The 25,839-nt window shown below is 36.0% G+C and overlaps 1 protein-coding gene across 3 annotated transcripts in view; it reads left to right on the forward strand.

Moving 5' to 3' along the window:
• Nucleotides 1-25,839, forward strand: part of NECTIN3 (nectin cell adhesion molecule 3) — a 197,569-nt gene that overhangs the window by 16,802 nt on the left and 154,928 nt on the right. For all 3 annotated transcript variants that reach the window (XM_021007156.2, XM_078146700.1, XM_078146698.1), the window contains exons 2-3: nt 17,427-17,768; nt 23,788-24,084. In XM_021007156.2, coding sequence (XP_020862815.1) covers nt 17,427-17,768; nt 23,788-24,084 — 639 coding nt within the window. The remainder of the gene's footprint in view (nt 1-17,426; nt 17,769-23,787; nt 24,085-25,839) is intronic.

A 25,839-nucleotide genomic window follows, 5' to 3' on the forward strand; every position in this document is an offset into this window, starting at 1 on the left:
TAAGTTTTAGCTGAAATCCCATCTTTGCTAGAAGCCTTTCTAGATATCCCTTAGTGCCTTCCTTCTGAACTGATCTCCATTTTACCCTTTGTACATCTTGTTTGCATGAAGTAGTCTCCCCTTTTTGCTTCTGAGCTCCTTGTGAGCATGGGCATTTTTTTTTCCTGTTCTTTGTATCCATAGTTTTTTTTTTCTTTTTGGTGAGGCAGTAAGGATTAAGTGACTTGCCTTGCCTTGCCCATGGTCACACAGCTACTAAGTGTCAAATGTCTGAGGCCGGATTTGAGCTCAGGTCCTCTTGACTCCAAGGCTGGAGCTCTATCCACTGCACTGCCTACTTGCCCCTGTATCCATAGTTCTTATTCCACAATGCCTGAGACTTATTAGGTGCTTAGTAAATACTTGCTGACTTGACTTAAACCCTATTTGGTTGTAGTAGTTTCAGCTGCTTCATGAATTTTTTTAAACCCATTTTTTATTTATCCATCATGGGGGGATATCACTTTACTGCTAAAAAAAAAGGCAACAATTAAAACAATTAAATTTAGAAAAATTATTGTCAGACATTCTGTAGTTATTTTATTTCTTAAAAGTTTGCACCTTTTTGTGGAAAAAAAAACTAGCTTATTATATTGTTATCCTGGGCCTCCACTTTCTTGCTTTAATATTATTGACTTAATGTTCTAATTGGCTCCCCTGGGTTTAGTAATCAGCTGTATTCGTATGATTCCTCTGTGTGTGTCTTTTAGACATCTAGAACTGGTTATACTGTTGTTACCTCAAATTCAGCATGTCCTTAACAGAAATAATTGCTTTTCCCCCAAAACCTGTCCCTCTTCTGAACTTCCCTGGTGCTTTTTGGTGTCCCAGTTACTCAGCCCTGAAACCTCTGTCATACAACCTCAGCCCTTCGTGCTTACCCAACATCCAATCTATTGCCAAATCTTGTTCCTTCTACTTTCACGTTTTATATCTCATATGCCTCCTTCTCTGTCCTCATTCATATAGCCCCAACCCTAGTTCAAATCCTCATCCTTCTTGCTTGGCCTATTGCAATAGTCTTCTAACTAGTCTCCCTTTCTTAATTCCCTACCCACTCCAGTCCACCCTCCATTCCACTGTCAAGGTGATTTTTCTAAAGTGTAAGTCTGCCTATGTCATTCCCCCTAACCTCCATGGAACTTAGTTGGTTCTCCCTTCTCATCTCTCTAATCATATGTGAAGTCCTGTGTTTGCCATTTAAGCTTATCATAGTGTGACCCCTTTCTGTTTTTCTAGTTTTTGTACCTCACTACCCCTGCATCCACTCTGAGGCAACTACGGTGGCCTGTATGCAGTTCCTCAGGTTCTAGACTCCCTGACTTAGCATTGGCTTTCCCTAATTCCTCCTCACCTCTGCCTCTTAGTTTTCCTCACTTCCTTCAATGGTCATCTCAAATCCCACCTTCTGTAGGAGACTTTCTGATCACTTTAGCTGCTATGTCCTTTGATATTACTGTTATCTACTCTGTGTGTATCTTATATGTATTTAGTTATTTACATGCTATTTCCTTCTTTAGAATGTATGCTGTTTGAGGGCAGGGACTAGTTTTTACCTAGCACTTAGCACAGTGCTTGGCATGTAGCAAGTGCTTGTTGACTGCTTATAGGATGAATGATTTTGAGAATACAGTAGCTGTTATGGTATTTTTAGCTTCCACATAAAGATTAACTTCAAATTTTAACGTTTAATGTTTAAATGCAATAAGCCTTGATGGTACAACTCATCTGTGTTAATAGCCTACACCTACTGACAGTTGCAGGCTCATGTCAAGACTTGATAGGCACTAACTCATATCTGAATGAACTTAGTTTTTATTAAGTAATCACATTCATTGTCAGTTGGAGTGAGTTCACCTTTTGTTTATCTTTTGTTGGATTTAATTTGAACTTTGTGTTTATTGAATAAAATGGATTATTTTTGTGGATTTTGTATTTGAAAATATCCAGTTATTTTGGTCCTTGTCTGTAGTTCCCCTGTGTGGAATATCCAGTTATTTTGGTCCTTGTCTGTAGTACCCCAATTCGGAAAACAGCCTTAGCCTGGCAGTTACAGTTTGTTTCGAGTAAGGTTTCCAGCGTGATGTCACCATATTCCTCTTTACCCACTATATTTTTTTAGTTAAACCAAAACTAGTGTACTCATTCCTCATCTCAAACTTCCAACATCCTTTGCTTCTTTAAGGCCTCAACGCATGTGCTACTTCCTTTCTGTAACATGTAGAGACTAAGGCGAAAATACGTATAGAGACATATTAAAGGCAGATGTGGGAACTGTAGCCCGGTGCCTTTAATATACATAATATGAGATGGAGAGAAATAGAGGAAAATATAGAAGGGAGGCTTGGGGATTAGAGGAATGAAGAGGCTTACCTGTTGTAGTTGCTAAGGTAAACTGATACCAATCAACAAAGAGGAGGGATAAAAGTTAGATGATCTCCTTCCTCCTATCCCAAGTTTGATAGCTTCAGCTTTGAATTTGTAGTGGTCTGGTTTTTGATCCATGAATGTAGTATGAATAGTAGAATTACATAGTGTACAGTAAGACCTCACCTATGTGATACTTTCTGGGAATGACACTTTCTAGCTACTGTACTTTCCTGGATAGTTGAGGGTTCACTACCTCAAGCAAAGAGGTTTTGTTTAAAAAAAAATTGGTGCTGAAAATTTTAATTCAGTTCAACAGATATTTATTTGGTAAGTACATACTATGCAACACATACTGCTTAGGGCACAGTGCTTTGAATTTACACTTTTGTTGTTAAAACAGTATTGAGAACATACTTTAAAGCACTTGATGAGTTAGTGTCATTGTGAAGAATTAGATATGTAAACTGTTGAAAAGTGAATAAACAATTAAACAAAAGGGAAGAAAAAACATTTAAGTCTATTATATGTCAGGCACTATGCTGGTGATTACATCATAAAACATTTCATTCTAATTCTGGACAGCTTTAATTTTTGGAAAAATTTTCCTTTATCAATATAAAGCCAAAATATGAGGTTCTGTGGCTTCCGTCCATAAATACAAGGATTAAGGACTGTTAGTGACTTTCTTATGGCATCTACGCTGGTTGCATGGGACCAGTTTTTTGTATTCTTCTTGGTTATCTGAGGCTTATCCCGTCTCTACATATATGAAACTATGATGGTCTTTGCCCTCAAGGAATTTGTATCCTATTAAGGGGAAATAATATGGCATGGTCATAGATTAGTAAATGCAACTTATCTACAAAATGAAGAGAAATTTTTTTATTCATTCGTTCATTTATGTATTTTATTGTGGGGGAAAAGATATTAGTAGGGGATCCAGGATAGCTTATGGAAAATGTGACACTTGCTCTGAGTCTTGAAGGATTTAAGGATTCTAAGATGTGGAAGTGAGGAAAAGGTACAGGTATGTTCCCAACATTGGGTATGGCTTACTATTATACCTCTCTATTGTCATCTATAATTTACATTCTTTAAAGATTATGGTATTCCATTATTTGCAACCACATACTATTACTAGAAGAATATTTGTGTTAAAATTTTCGTTTCAGGAAAATAAAATAGACTTTGAACATATCTTACTTATCTTTCCATCTTTTTTCTCAGAAGAATTCTATTTTCACTCTAAGATCATATAGAATGTCTTCAGTTCTTTGGATGATTTTAGTTGGCCTTCCCTGGATCTTCTTTGTTTTCAAAAATATTACGTATTTAGAAAGGAATAGATTTATATGCAGACGTTTATCTTTATAGCTGTAGGAACAGCACATTTGACTGATAATATTTTCTGGAGCAGTCAACAGTGACATCCCTTTACTAGGATATTACCTGAAAGCTCAGCTCAGACCTATAATTAAAAACAAAACAAACAAAAACTAGTTTTGCATTTATTTTTTTTCTACATGCATTACCTCAGAGTTATTCATGATGAGGCTCATTCTTGTGCTTCTTTTCCACCTACAATCTTGTGAAGTCTTCCATAAAATTATTATCAGGTTGGCATTCTATCCAAAAGAATTTCATGTCTATCATTTGTAAAATTAAGGAATTTTATTGTGTTCTCCCTCTTTAGACATCTTCAAAGTATTAAATAAGACCTTAGTATAAATCCTTACAGGAGACTGACTCTGCTACCTACTTTTAAATACCGCTAAGAGAAGGATCATTCTACCTTGCTCTTTATTTCACATGTCTAAGCCAATCTACATGCAACAAAATATTATTTCAGTCGCATAGTAATTTAATTGCTTTTTTCTGCAGAACCTTATTGAAGAGCATGGCATGTTTGGTTTTTGTTATTGTTTTGATTTAAATAAATTTGTTACCTTTTCCCTGAAGATGTAGTTGAGATTTACTAAGGAGTTTCTGTTGAAAAGAACTTCATTTGAAAACGACAGCCTAATAGTTTTGGTGTTTCTTAAGCCAAGTGAAATGAAGAGCCCTATGTGAATCCTTTTTGTTTTGTTTTGTTTTGAAACTTAGATCTAGAATTTAAATGTTTACCTAAAATATTTGTCATTCATATTTGGAAAGTCATTAAACTTTACTAACTACCAAAACATTGCCCTAATACCATTTTAAATTAATATTTTCTTTGTATACCATAGATCATAGCATCTTGTCAGTCATGTAAGATATTATTTATTTGTCAGTGTGCTTTAGTAGAAGAAATGGTGTTAGAGCATGTGGATTGTTAGAAATATGAGACAACTTATTTAAAATACTGCTTTTTGATGTTACTAGGATAAACTCTGATGACTAGAATTTATGCTATTGAAGTTCTAGATAGAAATTACAGCTATGTTTTGACTATAAGCAGTAAATTCTCTATACCCATGTAAGTGTCTTGTCCCTCTTTTAACGAAGTTACAAAAATAAACAAACTTTTGTCTTTATTATTTGTGCTGTCCTTGCCCCACGTCTGGAATCAGTCCTTCATGTTCCTCCTGGGAATCTCCTGCTTCCTTCCAGGCTGAACTTAAGTACCACCACCTTCTACAGGAAGCCTTTTTTCATTCTCACATTCCCCAACTATCTGGTATTTAACTACATGCATACTAAGATATACATGTCTCCCAGAATATATTTATGTTTCTCAAGAGCAGGTAGAAAACTGTTTCATTTTTTTTCTTTCAGAGTGCTCAGTGCCTACATAGCATGTTGTAGGTTCTTAATAAATGTTGACTTTGAATTTTTCTTTTTAGAATCAGTAAATTAATTGTTCTCTTCCCCTTAGGCCTCAGCAACTTCCTCTCCCTATGGTCACATCATCCAGCCAACAAAAACAGTGGAAATTGGGATAAACTATTTGAGGAGGACATGCTTTTGTTACTCCTGATTTTACCCCCTGCCTTAAGTGCCCCCAGTTTTTCTTTTCAGTTTTGTATAACCTAACTTATAATTTGCAAACCTGACATCTTTTTTCGTAAAAGGGGTTGGGCCTACTGTCTCTCACTATTGATCTGTTTAACAGGTTTAGGCTCTGGGAATTGTCATTTGAGAAGGAGATAATCTTGGCAGTATTGTTTTTATTCTTTTCCATTTCTACTGCTACCATCCTAATTGGCCTGTTTTGTTGGTATCCTTGTATCTAGTCTTTTCCTATTCTAATCCATTCTATTTTCCATCAGATTAATCTTCCTAAAACACTGATTTTGCCTTTTAGTCACCCACCTTTTTAACAACACTCAAAAATTTGTCTTGGCTCAGTGTTTATTAGCTGTGTAGCTCTGGATGGGTCACTTCAGTACCTTCATCTCAGAAATGAGAAGATTTGCCTTGAATTACCTTTGAGGCATCTATCATCCTGTGCTTTCCCGTTGGGTACTAAGGAAAATACAATAAAGGCCTGACACTGATGTCCTGCAATCCAGGCCCAAACTACTTTGCCACCTTTATCTCCCACTATTTCATTATACAAAAGAAATTTATAGTTATAGGTAGATGGAATATTTCTGGTTCCTTCATATTTTTTATTCCCATTAATTAGATTGTGAGCTCCTAAGGGAAGGACTGTTTTTTTTGTTTTGTTTTATTTTGTTTTTTGTTTTTTTTTACCTTTCCTTGTATCCCAGCACTCACTACACTGTTGTTACTTAGCATTTTAATAAATACTTATATTTTGACTGACTCCAGTTCTTTTCCTTGCCTTTTCCTTTAACTGGAATGCTTTTACTTCCTCTTCTCTGCTAACTCTCCCATTTTCAATTATCATTAATTCTGACCATTTTTCTGGACCTTCATGTAGTCTTCCTTAAATATATCAGCTGGAAGTACTGTCTTTCTCTGAACTCCTATAGCACTTGTCTCTCCCACCCATTTGGTACGTGTCACATATTGACTTTTTTGTTATAATATTGGTTTCTCTTCCATGCTACATTTTGAGTTTCTGATAGACTGTGCCTTCCAGTAGCTACATGCCAGTTAAAGCTGAGAGATCTTTCTGGAAGATCTGGGTTCAAATTCAGGTCTGCCACTCAATCTATCTGACTTAACCTTTCTGACATTTCTTTCCTTTTCTTTAAAATGAGTTAAGATGTTGGATGAAATGATTTTAGAGTCCTTTACAGTTCTAGATCCTATTTTCCTTCCTTATCTCCATAGCTAAAGTGTTCCTCTTACTAGAATCCATTCTCAATCCACTCACTTGTTAGTATTCTCTCCATCTTTAAATTATTTTGTATGGTATTTAATTATTTGTGATTTGTGTTGTATACCACTGGTAGAATATAAGCTGTCCTTATATCCCATAGCATTTTTAAAGGTTATTGCATGTTGTAGGCGCATTATTTGAATGCAGGAATTTATTGTAGAAACTTCATTTTTCCCCCCAGTTACCTGTTTCTGTTTGTGGTGTAGTACTGCTTCCGCTCATACAGATTACAGTTCTTGAAAGCTTACTGTCTTTAAGATTTACTGGAGGCTGAAAAATTAATCACTTTACAAAGCTTCCATTCTGTATGTATTGTGTATATCTAGTTATGTGTTATTCTCTTCCTCCCCTCTCCCCCCGCATTAGAATGTCAGCTCCTTGAGAGTATGGGGTATTTTTGCCTTTTGTTGTGTACCCAGTACATTCCCAGTTATATTGCCTGCAACATGTTTTTAGTAAATGCTTTTTGATCAATTGAAGACCATCATCATCTCTGACAGATGTAGATGGTTGAGAAAATATGAGTAATTTATTGACCATTTCACTGACTACTCCAGTAAAGTGATTAATTTTTAAGCCTCAGAAAGCCAAAGGATTTTATATTTTGTTCTGGTGGCAATAGGGTGCCTTTGGAGTTGATTAAATAGGAGAGGTGATATGGTCACACTTGGCTTTAGAAAGATCAGTTTGAAGGCTGAGTGGAGAATGAACTGAAGCAAGGAGAGAGTTGAGGCAGGGAGATCAACCAGCAGACTGTTGTAGTAGACGAATTGATGAAACTTGCAAAAGTAGGCCAGTGTAGCTCTAGCTAGGTTGTAGAGTGCATGAAAGGGAGGAAGGTATAAGAAGACCAGAAAGATAGCAAAGGGCCAGATTAAGAAGACTTTTAAAAAAAAAGAGGACCTTTTATTTTATTCTGAAGATAATAAGGAACCACAGGAGCTCAGTGAGAGAGAGGGACTCTGTGTGTGTGTGTGTGTGTGTGTGTGTGTGTGTGTGTGTGTGTGTATGTATGTGTGGCGCGACATGATTTATGTGGTTTTAGGAAAATCACCATAGGGTGATAAATGGACCACAGTGGATTGAGACTTAGACTAAGAGACCATTGGGTTTATTGGAACAGTCTAGGCTGGAGGTGATGAAGCCCTGAATTAAGGCTGTGGCTGTATGAGTGGAGAGAAGGGAACATATAAGACAGCTATTATGAAGATAGACTAGTATTGGCATTGCATAAGATATTAAAGTAGAGTGAGAATAAGGAGATGGGGTCACTACTGATGTTACAAACTAGGTAACTTGGGGGACAATGGTAGTGCCCTCATTAGTAATAGAAACATTTTGAACAAGGATGTATTTGGGGGAGAAGGACAATGAGTTCTGTATTGGACATGTTGAATGTGAGATGCCTGTATGTCCTAAAGCTGATGGATGATTAGCATGGGAAAGAGACTAGGCCTGGATGTATATCTCCATTTTTATGGAGATAATAATTGAACATATGAGAGCTGATAGATCACCAAGTCAGATGGTCCACAGACATTTAAGCTCCTACTATGTGTCAGGCATTACAGCTTAGAGATACAAAAAAAAGCAGAAGATAGTCCCTGCTCTCATGGAGCTCACAGTCTAATGGAAGGGATCACATGAAAACAATTATGTACAAAGGAAGATATATACAGGATAAATTGGAGGTAATCAGCAGAGATAGTATAGAGGGAAAAGAGAAGAGGGACCAGAGCAGAACTTTGGGGGATACTCATGATTAGTGAGAATGATACAGACCAAGAACCAGCACAGCCATATAAAGAGGAGTCTTAGGAGAGAGCAGAGTCATTAAAACCTATAAAAGAGAGAGTATTTCGGCTGCAGTGATAGGTAGAAGGATGGAGGGGGAGATTCAATGAAAAAGGCTATTCTTTTTGGCAATTAAGAGATCATTGGTAACTTTGGAGAGAATGGTTTCATGTAAATGATGAGGTTAGAAGCCAGATTGCAGAGGGTTTAGTAGAGACTGATAAGAGGAGTAGTGGAGACACTCAATATAGACAACTTACTCACAGACTTTTAACCGAGAAGGGAAGGAGAGAGATGGGATGATAGCCAGTGGGGATAGTAGGATAATGTGAAGTTTTAAGTAGAGATGAAAGTGATGGTTTCCTGTTAAAAGAGAGGGGAAGGGATGGGAGAAAAAGGTGCATAGTTGGCCTTGGGCAAGAGAAGGGACAGCTGCCTCTTCATCTGTATTGTTCAGTTGTTTCAGTCCTGGCTGATGCTTCATGATCCCATTTGGGATTTTCTTGGCAAAGATACTAGAGTGGTTTGCCATTTCCTTCTCAGCTCATTTTACAGATGAGGAAACTGAGGCAGGTAGGGTTAAATAGTTAAGTGCCCAGGGTCATACAGCTAAGTGTCTGAAGCTGGATTTGAACTTATGTGTTCCTGATTCCAGGCCCAGCCCTCTATCCACTGTGCTGCCTAGTTGCCCCCTCTTCATCTGAGGTAGAAGTAAATGAGGAGATACCGGTAGAAGATGAGGAGGAGGGGAGAAGAGGGAGTTCTGTATAAATGGCCTCAACTATTTTATGAGGCCAGGTCCTCAGCAGAGAGGAATGGGAGATGAAAAGAGCCTCAGTTTGGGACAGCGCTGTGGAAAGTGGGAGAGTGAATTGATTAGGGAAAAACAGAATGATTTCTTTGTTTCAGTGAGGGGCTCTGTTGAGATAAAATAACATAGGATCTTGGAAGTTCTATTTTGTGATTTCTTGCTTCTCCTTTCAGCAATCTGTAGGAGCAGAGGAGGCAGATCATAGAAGTAATTAGCAGTAACTGTTCTTTACTAATATCTAACTTGAGATGTAAGATTAAAAATGAACAATTTTTAATTGACTTTGATTGAACTCACTCTAATCAGTGCAGTGACTGACCACCTGTGTTTCCAGAAGACTGAAGAAGATAAATGCTACCTACTTCCTGACAGAGAGGTGATGGACTTAATATGCAGAATGGGACTTATGTTTCTGGATGTGGCCAATGTGGGAATCTGTTTTGCTTGATTATTCCTGTTAACCTAATGGGGTTTTGTTTTGTTCCCCCCTACCCCCGCCCCCCAAGGGGGTGAGGTTAAGAGGAAGAGAAAATACATGCTTGTTAATTTGATAAGTAATTATGATGATATAGTTGGGAGGTACTAAAGTATAGATAAAGTCACATTAGAAAAAAAAGTTATTGTACCATCTTTCATTACTAATATGCTCTGTGTATCACAGTATTTTCACTAAGTTCCCTAGATGTTTAACAACTAAAATATTTTCTAGGGAGTTTAATTCTCTGCTAGTATTCCTTTCTATAGTACTGGGGAAAATTTTTGTTTGCTTCTATGGTGCTCTTTTTGTCATTTGTTCAAAAGAAGCTTTTATTTTCTAATGTTGAAAGGGCAGGGTAGTTGAAAATTTTATTTTAAAATTAAGCTTTTATCATTGCATGTCTTTTCACTTATACTCAGAACTGTAATAACTAATCAGCATTTTAAATATACTTTAAATCTTAAAATGCAAAAGACTCTGCTTAGGGTCATACCATAGCTGGAATGTTGTGATTAGTTCTGGGTGTAACATTTATGGATGGGTATTGACAAGCCAGAGAGTAACCAGAGGATGATCATATCACATAAGTATTCGTTGAAGGAACTAGAGATGTTTAGCTTGGAGAGAAGTCTTGGGGAGGGGATATTGGATATACCTATCTTCAGGTATCTGAAGAACTCCTGTGAAAAGAAGTGAATTTGTTCTCCTGGGCACCAGAGGGCAGAAATAAGAACAGTGGATGTGATTTACTAAGTCAAGACTGTTGTCAAGGGAAAAAATGCTAAAGGTGAGAGCTAGCTAAAAGTGGAATGGTTGCCTTAGTAGGTAGTAGTTTCCTCTCAGTATAAATATTCAAAGGAAAACTGGATGGCCACTTTTCCAAATGTTGTAGGTTGCATTCTCCTTCTGATAACGGTTGATCTTAGATGGCCTTTGAGGTACCTGCACGCTTTAAATTTTTGTCATTTTACATTTGTATTGTGTATTATTACATTTAAAGTGTTTTCGTATGTATTCTCACTTGATCCGTTATAAAATTTTTGAGGTATGGCTTCTTTTCCTGTATGTATTCTGTGGCAGGATCAATTTTTAATATTTGCCTGTGCTGGGGATTTACGTGTGTGTGTGTGCGTGCATATGTGTGTGTTCGCATATATGTGTATATGTGTGTACTTAATACATGTAATATTCTGAAATTACCTTCCCCTTATGTGTGAAAATTTTATCCCACTTATTGGGATCCCATGAAGGCTTTGAAACTTTACTGTAGCATGATGTGACAGCACAAAAGAATTAGGAATGTTCCATGGAAAGCAGAATGGAATTAAATATATAGCCATAAGTAACATAAACATTTTCACTTCTTCCAGACCCCCCTTGCATATTATTACAAAACTGAGTAACCTTTCCTAGTTCTGGCTTTTGAGTTCTGGGTTTGTTGTGTAACTGTTTCAGTCTTTGCTTGTTAACATCTCAGAAGTTTGGGTCTAGTTGTTTAAAAGTGCTTATCATTCGTTTATGGAAAACTGGAAGCAGATGTGGGGAAAGGGATTGCCATAGAACCAAGAAATGAGGAAATTATCTCTTAAAATGACTAGCACTTAGCAGAACCCCTTGTATGTGCATAAGTCTCTTTTCTAGGTCATATCTGACAGTTCAGAGCCCTTGATATTTTATTTTTGGTTTGAATTAACCATTTTTGCTCAGATTTGCCTATCCCTCATCATTAGTCAAGTCATTTTAAAAAAAAAGTCTTCTAGTCAGATCGTCTTCCTTTCTGTCACTGTTTGGTGTTCTTTCTTTGGAACAGCCCTTTTCCGTGTTTTGGGCATTAGGATCCATTGTAAGCCACTTTCCAGGAATTCTTTATTATCTATTTCCCCTTCATTTATTTAACCTCCAAATACTTTGTCATGCAGAGAAGAGGTGTATGGAGCCACACACAGTCTGCTTTCAGGCATGGGGGCTGTTTTGAAGATTGGATAGAATTCTGAATGGAAGGTTACCTGACTGGAATTTGGATATATTGTAAGGACAGTTCTTGGCCCTGGTGCTTAATAGATAATTGATTGATCTTTGTGGCTAAATAGGCTTTGAAATTAATAATTGACTGTTTTGTTTTACATTTATTTGTCAGTGCCTGCTCTAAACCTTGTCTTTTATGAGCAAATTTCTATCTTACCCACTACAGTCAGCATGTCACTTTACTGAGATCGTGTGAATAGGTTAAAGTTGCTATGAATTGCCTTTACTAGTATCTGCTAAGACCCCAAACTTCTCTTTTAATTTTTTTTAATCTTTACCCATATTTTTGTCCTAGTTTTTGAAGAGGTAGTTTATTCCTTATCTTAAAGGCAAACCTTATGCAGCTAGGTACTCAGTTATATACTCTGTATACTGTATACTCTGAGCTCTGCCTGCAAACAGTTCATTTTACCACTCATTCATATTTTCCTTGTTCTTAAAACAAAACTAATAAAACTTCCTTTGACCTTGATATTCCTTGAAACTACCATAGTACTTTTTTTTTTCCCATTCATCATCAAACTCCTGGAGACAATGGTCTACAAAAGTCTGTGACCTTCAATTCTACTTTTTTAGCAATGGTGGTCAACTCTCTTGCAATTTGTCTTTATTGTTCTACTGTTATCACCAATTATTTTGATGGTTAAATCCAATGGACTACTCTTAGTCACCATCCTTCTTAACATTAATGCATTGTTTAACACTGATTCACAGAGTCTTACTTTGATTCCTTCCCTTGCTTTGAAATTCTTGAAGGTTGTGTCAGATTTTTTTGGGATGGGGTGGGAGAAGAGGAATGGAAGGGAGCAAACTAGATTTTCCTAGAAAAAACTTCAAATATGGTCCTAGTAAACCATCACCGGTAGGTTAGTTACTTGGTTAATTTTTCAACCGTGGCAATCCGTGAAATAAAGAAAAACATACAGAATAGGTATTAGTCTTGTGTGGAAGCTTCTGCTTCTGCATTGATAATGGCAGATTGGGGGTGGGGTGGGAGGAAGGGGGCAGAGAATGCTAAGAATGGTCCTTAGATAATATATAAACATTAAGTTATTGGTACTTTAACATTAAATCCTTGTCTGATAGGAAGAAGACATTATTGGGGATTATTGTCTCAATCTTGACATTCTCTTTATAAACAAAAGCAGAGGACAAAGGGAAGTTGCTGTGAAATGGAAGGATGGTTCATAGGTGAACAAAAGTCTTGATTTTAAAATATGAAAGGAAAACAAATGACATTTCAGGTGGGATAGCATTGGTTCACCTCATTGTAGTGCTTATCAGGATTTGCAGGAAAACTAGGAAGAAGATAATTGTGGCATATATGTCAGCCTCTTTTGCTGAAGTAGAGAAATTGTAAGAGATCCCATTAGATTGTGAGCTTCTTAAGGGCTTTTTAAATAAATTCTTATTGATCTACTATGTCATATTGGACTCTCCAAGTTAAACCGACAATAGTCTTTGATATTTGGTGACTTAGATGCCAAGGTAGTAGGGAGACAATGGTAAACAATATATTCGAAGATTTGGCTTATGAATCATGAATGAGAGAGGCCTAAAGCATATACACTGCACAGAAGCAGCATGTTTATACATCCAGAAATCTTGGAGTTTTTGGAAAAAAGAATTGGTAGGTGCTAGACCTGTTGAATCCTTCTTTCAAAAATTATTTTGATAGGCAGAAATGATTGACATGGAGTCATCCCAGGATGACTCAGTGACTACTCCTTAGTTACTGAGGTCAGTGCCGCCTCACAAGTCTTTCTTTTCCTCAACAATTCCTGTTCTAATACTAGGAGAGGGGTGTGTGTGTGTGTGTGTGTGTGTGTGTGTGTGTGTGTGTGTGTGTGTGTGTGTGTAGAGATGGTCATACTCTTAATCTCGGATTCACTAACAAGTGGTCCACCCCCATGTTCATTAACTCTGAAATTCTTTCTTAATCTGTTATTACACGCTGGCCTCAACCTTAAAACCTTTAACCCTGTTCTTCATCTTTATTGTTATGTCTAATCCTTCCAAGCCTTGGTTCTTTCTTAGGCCATCACTTTCACTAGCTATATTCTCCTTCCCCACATTGACCCTTTGGTGAACTGTGTCATAATCTATAAAGGTAGGACAAGATCAGAAATAATACAAGGGTGTATGGGGTTGAAGAGAAGAGGATATCATAGAGTTAAACTCAAGGTGAACAGAGACAAATAAAATGTTCAGTGGCTACCTTTTCTTTTCTTTAATTATCAATAATACTAACTGGGTTCCCAATTAAAAACTGAAAGAGAGAAAACCAACCAACAACAACAGACCTTGTTTTTAGCATAATGAGACAATGGTCATGTCCAAAAAAGTATGGTCTGTGCACCTTGAGTTTATGCTACCCTCTTCTCTTGAGTCCTTTTTCTGATATTGTCCTGCCTTAGATTATTCTGACAATCCACTGCCTTTGCTTCATACTGACTGCAAAAGGCATGTTATAAATTTATGTTATATAATCTCAAGTGTGCCCTCCCTCCAACAGTGCAATTCTTTTACACTATACTAATTGATTCACTGTACCTCTAACTGTTGGCTTCTCCAACCCTTTTTATCCCTCATTAAACTTCCCACTGCTCCTCTCTCTACTCTCTCAGCTAAGAACTCTTGCCTCATATTTTATACAAAAAAGTGAATCCATTCACCAAGTGCTCCCTTTTCCTTATCTCATATTACTCAGATGTCTTCTGCCACTGTCTCCATCACCCTTTGTCTTATATGAAAAGATAGCCCTTCTTGCCAAGATTAAACCCCTTTATGTGTACAAATGATCCCATTCCATTATGTCTTTTCTAGCAGATTTCCCCTTCTTATTTTCAGTCTCTCTTTATTTACTGGCTGTTTTCCTGTTGCCTACAAACACACCTGTCCCCTTGACCCTCAAAAAGCCCTTACTTGATCTGTTCATCCTTGGTAACTATTGTCCTTATGGCTAAACTGTTTGAGAAAGCCTCTACAGTTGGTGAGATAACAGATCTTTTGGATCATTGGTGTATTGACATTGGTCATTCCTTCTTGATATTCTCTTCTTTGGTTTGTGTGATACCATATTCACCTGGCTCTAGTAACTTGTTTTAATTTTTTTTTTTATCAAGCCAAAGAAATGTTATGAAGTACATAATAGTATGCCAGTACATGCATATAATTTATAAATGAATAGATATATATGTGTGTGTGTGTGTGTGTGTGTGTGTGTGTGTGTGTGTGTGTATATATATATATATATATATATATTTTTTTTTTTTTTTTTTTTTAACTAGCATGTAGAGCTTTTAAAAAGGTTGGAGATCATCACACTAAATCTTGAATCAAGTTATGCATCAAGCTCAGAATGCAAGATCAGCCTACCTGCATACATAATGCAGTAAGAAAGTAGCTACTCATAGTATTAAAAAGGACCCCTTCAGACTCTTTAAGAGGAGGGGGGTACTTTTGGAAAAAAAAAATTAATTTAAACACAAAAAAACCCATTTCAATTTATACAGCAGAATTCAGAGTATTAAATATAAAACTCTGAATCTCCATTTCATACTTCTTGCTTTTGAAAAAGAAGTATATAATAAATTCCACAAGCAACTTTTAAGTTGTTCTGCTTGTTTGTGTTTCCTTCTATCTATTCTCTTATGTGAATTTAAATAAAACATTTCAATGGCCTTTAATCTATTTGTTATTATCAATAATATTGATCATAGATCCCCAATTAAAAAACTGAAAGAGGAAAAACCAACAGATCTTGTTTTTAGCGTAATCAAACAAGCGATTCCACACAGTGGTCATGTCCAAAAAAGTATGTCTCTTTGGGTATCTCGAGTCCATTATCTGTTTGTTAAAAGGTGAATAGCATATTTTATCACAGGTCCTCTGGAGATATCCTTGGTCATTGCCTTGATCAGAGTTCTTAAATCTTTCAAAGTTGCTTATTCTTCTTATTCTGCTCACTTCATTTTCCATCAGCTCATACCCCTCAGTTGTTTTCACAGTTTTCTTTCATCATTTCTTATGACCCAATAATATTCTGTGTAGAAAGCTGTAAGTGCTTTTCTGTTGGTGTATGATTCTTGTTTGTGGGGAGATTTTTAGAGTCAATGAGGACTGGACAAAATGTCTAATTCCGCTATCTCACTGGTCATGTGACCTGGAAGTGTCATTGGATTTTGTGATCATTATTCAGTCTGATGTTAATTTCAGGTTTTTGCTGAAGCAGACATGTGGGAGCTTACCAACATCTGCCTCCATCGAGTTAGCATCTTGGCCAGACAGCTCTATTAACTTTGTGTAAATAAACAGTATTTCTCTCCCCCTCTCCCCTTTTCATTGACTTATCTTTAATGTTGGCATATAAGTTTCTGCTTTCCACTGTTCTTTGTGCTCTTTCCTTCTTTCGCTCATAGGGTTTCAGCTATCATTTTTATCCACGTGACTTCAGAATTTATCTATTAACTAGCCCTAAGCTGCTGACCCACGTTTTCATCTGCCTCCTGGATACTTCCACCTGGAATATTCCACTCGAACCTCAAATTGAAAACATGCAGACTTGAGCTTCTCCTTTCTTTAAAGCGTATTCCTTATCATGTTTCTGTATTAGCTGGCATCACCAGTTGTACCTTTTATCTGTTTTGACCTCAGAAGCATCTTCGACCCTTCTTTCCTTCAAGTTATACATCCAAACAGTTTTCAAAACCTCATCTGTTTTACTTATGTTCTCTCTCCCATTCCGCCTGATGTCATCCTAGGTCAGGCCTTCATTAACTCTCACCTAGATTATTGCAGTAGCCTCCTTACCACTTTCCTTTCTCTAGTCTTTCCTTTTTCTAAACGGTCTTAAACGCTCTCAGCAGATTAACTTCTTAATTCACAGGTCTGCCCTGATGTTCCTCTATCAGGAACCTTTGTTAATTTCCCAGTGACTACCAAATAATTGTTCATTTATTTAGCAATTGTTTATTGTTATCTGGTACTTTGGGCAAAGGTCTGTGCTGGGAAGGTAAGAAAGACGACTGAGATGTGATCATTGCCCTCTTTATTACAGCTTTGTCTTACGTTGTGGCCCCTCCAGTGCTTCGTGTCACTGTCATAAAGACATATTATGACTATGTGGCCATGCCTTGGGGGAGAATGGATTGAATTGAGCTTATTTAAAGGTTGAGGTACTCATACTATTGAAGGTATTTCATTGCACTTTTGTGTCGAGATTGTTATATTTAATTCAGCAAGCATTGCTAGGCACTGTATGAGGTACTGGGGATATGGAGACAACGACAAAACAGGATGTGAAAGTATGTTATTATGGCGGCTCACTTAATACAGCATAATTTGTAATGTTTTCCTGTATATTATTTTCTATAACATGTCTTGGTAACAAGTCAATGGAGAGTGAGGAGGAGAGAAGTGTGACAGAGAAGGAAGGGGTTGGGGAGATGGGTAGAAGAGTTTAATCAGTCATCCTGGCAATACCTCCAGGACAAGGGATTCAGGACCAGAACCTCAGAATCTTCATTTGAAAATTCTCTTATTTTTTTGAAGGAGAAAATGTAGTTGTGATTTCACAGGTATCTTGAGTTTTAATTAACTATACTAATACTTTTTTATTTTCTTTTTTTTTTTAGGTGCCTTAGCTGGACCAATTATTGTGGAACCATATGTCACAGCAGTATGGGGGAAGAATGTTTCATTGAAGTGTATAATTGAAGTAAATGAAACTATAACACAAGTTTCATGGGAGAAGATTCAAGGCAAAAGTTCACAGACTGTTGCAGTTCATCATCCTCAGTATGGATTCTCTGTTCAAGAGGCCTATCAAGGGAGAGTCTTATTTAAAAATCATTCACTTAATGATGCAACCATTATTCTCCGCAACATAGACTTCTCTGATTCAGGAGAGTATATATGCAAAGCGGTTACATTCCCATTAGGAAATGCACAGTCATCTACAACTGTAGCTGTATTGGGTAAGTATATTTGAATATATATGAATAATCTTTGTAAATATATTATGTACAATGAAGAGATTTCCAAAGAGATGAAGTGGTTGAAACTTTAGAATGGTACTGAAGACTGAAGTTCCTTCTAACTCTAAAGTCTTCATCGTGTGTATTGGTAATTTTATGTGAATCATGTACATTTAACGTATTTCTTTTTAAAATGTTTTTCCTGGACGTGTAATTCTTAACCTGAGTTGCTTCAGGTTAACAGTTAATCATTTCTGTTCTCTTTAGGTTTTCAAATTTTAATAGCATTGCCGTTTTTAATTGATTTTTTAGAAAATTCACATGAGGTTAATTCCTGGTATTTTTGAGACAACAATCTCTAGATATTTTAGGCTAGTTAGGGAATAATATCCAAAATATCTTAGTGTTTAATGTTCACAGAAATCACAACAGTTGTTTTCAGATAGCATTCAGGAGAGCTATACTTCTGAACTTTTTTGAAGTTTTAAATAAAAGGTGTAAGATGATTTAAATTTTCTTAAACTTTCAATCAAAAATTCTTGAGAATTTCCCTGACTTTGTGTCTCAGCATTGCACATTCATTTGAAAGGTTGTTTGCAAATCAGTTCTTCGTAGCATTTTCCCAGAGTAGAAGCAGAAACTGAAAAAACAACAACCAGTTAAATGCCTTAGTATTCCTCTGACTCATTATTAAATAAGTAATCAAAATTATTTAAGGTAGATTCTGTCATTAGTGACTTGCAATTTGTGAAATACAGGATATTTTCAGATAATTAAATAAACATCTGATATATTATCTGAATTATATTTGAAATATGAAATTTATGTTTTTAAAGTAAAATTTATTCTTAGATTTAAATAGATTTCTTGAACTTAATTGTTAGGAAATATAATTTTTACTTCCATTTCCATGAAGTTTTAGAAATAATTGTGTTTAATTACCAAATCTATGAATTAATTTAGACAGGCTTAATTAGGGCAGTGCAGTTGTAATGCTTGAAGATAAGATAGTGACCAGTTATAAGAAAGCTTTCTTGAGAGTTAAATTGTTCGGCTGACGGACTGATTAGAAATTTAGCATGGCTAACTAGGTAACATAACTGGCAATCATTCAGTTAAAAGAAATTAAAAACTAATAGTATATGGTTTTTTTAAAAAAAAAAGTTTTCAAATAATAGCCTATAACTCTGCCTTTTTCATAATTTAGTTTTCACATTTATTGTTAGTTTTCTGTGTTTGTCTCTGTATCCATAGCACAGGAGAGGGAGAGGGAGAGGGAGAGGGAGAGGGAGAGGGAGAGGGAGAGGGAGACCATTTATGCCTGAGAGACATCCTGAGCAAAGGCCAAGAAGGGGGGGAGTGTTTGCTACATACTCATATGTAGCAAATACACCTCATCCAGTACTTATGATAGTATTTATCTCACACAACTGGGTTTTTGTTGGGTTTTTTTTTTAAAGCGTTGCCATCATTTCATTTATACGGAAGGCGCAGATTTTCTAATCTTACGAGTTAAGAAAACCAGGTTATAGTGTAGATTGTCCAAAGGACACAGAAGCTAATCTTTACAAGTATAGTATTTCACTACAATGAAATTGTTGAAGGTGTCATAGCAAGAAATATATAATGCATAAAAATTCTAATTGTTTCTTTGGTAAATGGGAATTCACATTTCTCACATAGCTGGAGAATATTTTAACTGCATTTAATAGATCAAAAAAGCACTTATTAGAGCAGAGTAGGTTGGGCACCTCAGCTGGTTTTCTTTGAACTGATGGCCTTTATAACAGATATTTTTCTGTATTTTGTACAATTATAGGTTTTCCCTCTCCAGCTTTTATAATGTTTGGTGTGAGTGTATCTAAAATAAATTTAGAAACTTCTGAATGCTTCAGGTAGCTTTTTTAACATAGATTTTTAGGTCTCTGATGTATTTTAAAAAACCAGTGTCTTGGTGCTGAATAGAGTAAGTGAATACAGAGAAGTTTTGAAGGAACTTAGTCTGGTTGAGACACAAAACAAATACGTGAAAAGTTAAAAAACAGTGCAAGAAGTACACATATATGTTATGAAAGATTGCTGGGAGTTCAGAGGAATCGTAGAATCAGGATGCTAGAACTAGAGGTAACCTTAGATGTCATTCAATGTAATGATTTTTTTAATAGATGAACAAACTGATGCTATAAGTGACAGGTAGTGGGAGATGACTCTGATTGAAAGGAGTCCTGAAAGTAAGTTTTACTGATGTCTTTTATTTTCACCTCGTATTTGTTTCACACGCTACCGTGCCAGTCACCTTGACGGTTCTGACAAAGAACCACAATTAAGCAAAAACATCCATTACAATTATCTCAGTAGGTATACAATATTCTTCCTGTTTGTCTTCCACTTTACCAGAGGAGCTGGTTATTATCTGTTTCCTACCACCTTCTTTGGTTTAACTTAAGACTTTTAATAATCTTTTAGTTTACATTGTTAAAGTCATTGTATGTGTTATCTTCTTTTTCAGTTTATCCATTCCTACAGATCTTTGTATGTTTCTCATTTCCTCATATTTGTTTTTTTTTTATTGCACAGTAGTATTGTGTGACATTCATATGTAGGAGAATTTACATAAATACATACACCTACATAAATGCTGTGGTAAATATATTATCATGGGGGAGAATGTTGCAGCTAGGTGGTGCAGTGGATAAAGCTCTGGCCTTGGAGTCAGGAGGACCTGAGTTCAAATCCAGTCTCAGACACTTACTAGCTTTGTGACCCTGGGCAAGTCACTTAACCCTGATTGCCTCACCAAAAAGGAAAAAAAAAAGAGCTTTCAGCTTGATAGCAGTGGGAATGAAAGGAGAGGACAGGATCTAGAGGAACTTTTATCTTCAGAGTCACCACTGGTGTCCTAGTTATTTTGAGCGTAATTTAAAAATGAAACAATTCAAATGTAATAAAAACCAAGGGTATAGTCTAAATAACTTGGTTGAAACAATTGTGACCATTAAATGAAATATATAAAAATGATATGTTCCAAGAAAACATGATATATAATTGAAACATTTTGATTTTTGTAGCTTCCCTTGGTTGCTATCTCAACTAATCATTAATTGTGAATTTGGCTGGATATAGGCTTTGGATAAGATTTAGCCAAAGAACTTATATAAGAACTCTTGTTTGTCCTTGTGCTAGGAGTCTGTCTGTAATTAAAATTTAAAACTGATTCCTACTCAGCAGGTTTTAAAGCATCTTTTTTATAAAGAAAAGATTAGTGAAGACAAAACTTTTCCCTTTGCCCTCTTCTGTAAGAAAAACACTTGACAGCTTAAGGGGAGACAGGTTAGAGATAAGAATGGTGGGTTGGATGAAAAGGTGCTTTTCTTTTTGTGAAAGGGACAGAGACTTTCTGGTTGCCAGATTTTGTTAGTAAAGATTTCACAGAGATGGTAAGGTATAAAGCAAAAACTTTAGTTGGGAGGAAGGTAGCCTGGTTGAATTGAATGAGCAAGAGAATTTATTTTAAGTTACCTTTTCTGATTGTGTGTTGTGTGTGTGTGTGTTTTGTTACTTTGTGTGATCTAAAGGAAAAAGGAACAAACAGTGCAATGTGAGATAAACTATATATTAGAACTGACTGTAGAATATTTATTTGGTTCAGCATCCTTAAAGTAGTGAAGTACTTTTTTTATTTTTATTAATTTTTTTTTATTTTTTGGCCTAAGCAGTGGGCTTAAGTGACTTGCCCAGGGTCATACAGCTAGTAAGTGTTATGTGTCTGAGGCCGGATTTGAACTCAGGTCCTCCTGAATACAGGGCCGGTGCTCTATCCACTGTGCCACCTAGCTGCCTCATAAAGTACTTCTTAATAAGTAATTCCTTTCTTTAAAAAAAAGTCAAGAATGTTCAAAAAATGGAACTGATAATTTTTTGTTAACATTTTCCTCCACCCCATTAGTTTCCTAACAGGTATTATTAGAATTAATAAATTGTTATGGGATTGTTCTAGCTGTTCTGTAATGCAAGAAATATGAATATGCATATTAAGCTCTTAAGAAATTACAACCTAAAACAAAATTTTTTGTGTTAATATATGATGAGCATACACAAATAAAAATGGTTCTGTCATGAGATGGCATAAAGAGCATTATCTATACATGTCATAGTCAACTTGACAAATGTCAATTAAAGTATCTGAAGTAGTACAGTAGAACGTATATTTGGTGTCAGAAGAAAGGGTTTTAAATCCTGTCCGTATATGGTACTCCCTGTAGAACATGGGGCATGTCATTTTGGTGCAGAGGCTCTCCATATCCTTATAAGGACTTTGACTAAATGACATCTAAGGTCCTTCCGTTGGTAAATCTATGACCTTATGACACTATGTACTAAGCGCTGGATTAAAAAAAAATCAGAAATAGTAGTCTTTAGCTTCTAGAAACTTTCATTCTAATTGTTGGATTTTTTTGTTATGTTTCAGTAGTTATTTAAAAAGGGACCTGCTTCATCTGCTTGGAGAAAGCTTTTTATATAGAGAGTAGGAATTTAGACTTCTAGTAGGATTGTGAGATGATTGATAGTATAAAATTCTAGGTGTAGTAGGGAAAAAGGGAAAAAAATGACATTCGGGGAAGGGGAGGAATTCAGAATTGACCGTATAGGTCAGCCTTTACCCTTGCCATTCACTTAGGTCATCCCGATTTATTTAGTCTTAGAATTGTTTCCTAGCAGATTAGGTACTGTGAACATCTTTCTGACAGATGGCGTCTATCTGCGCTCCCACTACTAGTCCTTCACAGGCCTCCCATTGCTGCTTTTGAGTAGAGGCAGCTTTGGGGCATATATCTACTTTAGAGGAAAACTATTACATTTAAGTGGGTATTTGTCAAAGTATGAAAAATGCTGCTTTGGTGCCTAATACCTTGTTTATCCCACATAGTAAAGAATTTATAAAAGATACTTAATGATACCATAGCTAATATAGCTTTCATCAGGGGTATTTAAATAAATGAGATAATATTCGGGAATTTAAAAGACCTGACTTCTGTATTTAGAAGTAGAAATTCCTACACTTAATTTAGGGGATCAGAAAATACATATTACATCTGTTACGGATCTAACTCAAAGGGAACAGTAATAATCTGTATAGTCACTGTTGATGTATTTTAAAAGCAAAACCACTTTGATTTTTTTTTTTTTGGCTTTTAGGCAATTGGGGTTAAGTGACTTGTCCAAGGTCACATAGCTAGTAAGTGTCAAGTGTTGGGTCTGAGGCCGAATTTGAACTCAGGTCCTCCTGACTTCAGGGCTGGTGCTGTATCCACTGCGCCACCTAGCTGCCCCAAAACCACTTTGATTTTAAAAGACTGCATTCTTAAGTATGATTTTTTTTTTATTACATGTTGAAACCAATTTTTTCCAATAAGAATGCAGCTCCAGTTTAATAATGACGCTGTCCTAAAACCCCACTCTGCCATCATATCACAATGTAAGCTGATCTTGGGTTTTTAAAGGCTGGACCAGTAGAAAATGAGCACAGTAGAACATGCTTCTCTAATCGGGAAAGGCTTTAGTTGTAATCCTGATGATGGGCTACATAAGCTGGCCCAGAACCAACTTGACTATAGGGCAATAAACTCTTTAGACAAAGTGCCTTTTGAAGACCCTCCTGTACTGTTATATTTAGAGGTTGTGATCTTTGTTGACTTTGAAGCTAATGAAGTTACAAACTGATATATATTAGTTAGGAAATTAGGAAATTAACACCTGAATTAAGATGTACCTGTTTCAAAGTCAGCAAATGCTGGTGTGGATACATTTGAAACCAGGACTTGTTGATGGGATTTATTCCCAGCCTCCTTTAAGTTGATAAAATGTCAAATCACCTACAGAGTCTACAATGGCACTGCCTTGGAAGCTACCAATCTGAGTGGTATTAGGTAGATCATAAGCTGTACATATTGGGAGTGCTTGGTTTCATTTGAATAAACATTAATTTTCAAGTTTAACTTTTTTTTTTCAATTTAAACAGTTGAACCTACTGTGAGCTTAAAAAAGGGACCATACCCTTTAATTGATGGTGGAAATGAAACCGTAGCAGCCATTTGTACAGCAGCCACTGGAAAACCAGTTGCACAGATTGACTGGGAAGGTGATCTTGGTGAAATGGAATCCACCATAACTTCTTTTCCAAATGAGACTGTGACAATTGTAAGCCAATATAAACTTATTCCAACCAAATTTGCTCGAGGAAGACGTATTACTTGTGTTGTGAGGCATCCTGCTTTGGAAAAGGAAATTCGATATTCTTTTATGCTGGATATACAATGTAAGTAGTATCTATATTTACTGTAAATCATCACTCATTTTATTTACACTGAGGTATTTCTTGAATATCATCTTTTTCTTCTAGGATATTTTCAGAATATATGCTATATATACTTAAAACATTTTGATGATTTTTTAATTTTTCTAGAATTTTGCTTTATCATTGACATTTTTTACATAAACTTTATTTTTGCACTTGCTAAACATTGAGTTTAAAAGAGGGCTCAGCTGAATTAAATTTTGGGAGTTAGCCAGAAAATTTTCATATTGGTAATAAACAAGTACCATCTTTTATCAATTTATCCATTAGTAAGTATTTGAGTGCATACTTCATGCTTATTACTTTGTATTGATCTTAAACTTACATAGCTCTTCATGGATTTGTCTGAAAACTGGGGCTACCTTTTCTTTGTACACTTAATATTCTGAAGCGTGACTTCAGTATATTCCAGTACGTTCATGTGATGAGAAACAGTTTTATAATTGCATCCTTATGGTGCTAACAGACCCCTGAAATGTGGTACCAAACCAAACCACCTTTTTATGGAATTCTGCTTTGTAGCATAGTATTCTAATGAGACTTCACTGTAAACAATCTGTCACTTCATACTTATCTGACATAGCTACAGTAAATTGTATAGCACCAGAAAATTGTTTTTTTTATTGTTTTGAAGGTAGTTATTCTGGTGGTACTTAACTGAAATGAAAAGTTGGCTGTGTTAATTCTTATACTTGTGATCTAGATGATAAGAGATGTAAATATCTGGGTGAAGGTAAGGAGTTAAATGGTAGTATCTAGACCCTCCCCCTGCCCTCAGTGACAACAAAAAAATCTGGGTAGGCAATGAACAGAAGTAAGTTTTGAGGGTGTGTGTGCATAAACATAATGTTGGGATTTTTGATATGTTATGTGCTTGCTTTATGCCTTTTTTATCTTTTCCAAACTGTTTGAACTTGTCTTAAATTTTGGTTTGGATTTCACAATAAAGTAATCTTTGCCTGCTGGAGAACAATATGGTGATGTGGAAAGAACACTACAGTGTAGGGAGTCAGGATACAGAGTCCTATTGGCAGGTTTGCCATTGACTTTGCTCTTCAGTCTTAGGGACCCAACCTCACACCTCTCTGGGTCAGTTTATTCATCTACAAAATAAGAGGGTGGGACTAAATAATCTTCAGTTTTGCTCAAGTTCTGAAATTCTCACTTTAGGTATTTGTTCAGATTTTCAAGGTACTAAATTTTCATTTTCTTTATTCGGTTTTCATGAAAATGTGTTTTGATGGTGATCTCTCTGACCCCTAGTTAATTATAAGCTTGAATACTTTTAACCTGGTGGTATTGGTTAAAAAAGGGAGTACTGTGAAGGTGAAGCTTTTGAAAGTCATAAAATTAAGTTCACGGGCAAGTTCAAATCCTGCCCTTGTCACTTACTAGCTTTGGGACCATAAGGAAGTCACTGACCTCTCTGAGCCTCAGACAGTGCTCTGAAATTTTAAGATATGAATGGGCTATTGCATGTATCAGGTTAGGGAATTCTCACACCTGTAACACAGGTTCCTCTCCCTGCTCCCATCCCCCATTAACATTATAAAACAATATATGTGTAATTTTTACTTAGTGGGCTTTTTAAAGAAAATAAAACCTTACCTTTTTTTCTACTTCTGCTAAAATTAATCCATATTACATTTATAAAAATAAGTTGGGAAACATTATGTCTTATGCATTGTAATTTTATTGTTTGAAGTTTATATCTAA

Source organism: Phascolarctos cinereus, unplaced genomic scaffold (genome assembly GCF_003287225.1).
Source record: "Phascolarctos cinereus isolate Bilbo 61053 unplaced genomic scaffold, phaCin_HiC Scaffold_726;HRSCAF=1367, whole genome shotgun sequence".
Lineage (NCBI taxonomy): Eukaryota > Metazoa > Chordata > Mammalia > Diprotodontia > Phascolarctidae > Phascolarctos > Phascolarctos cinereus.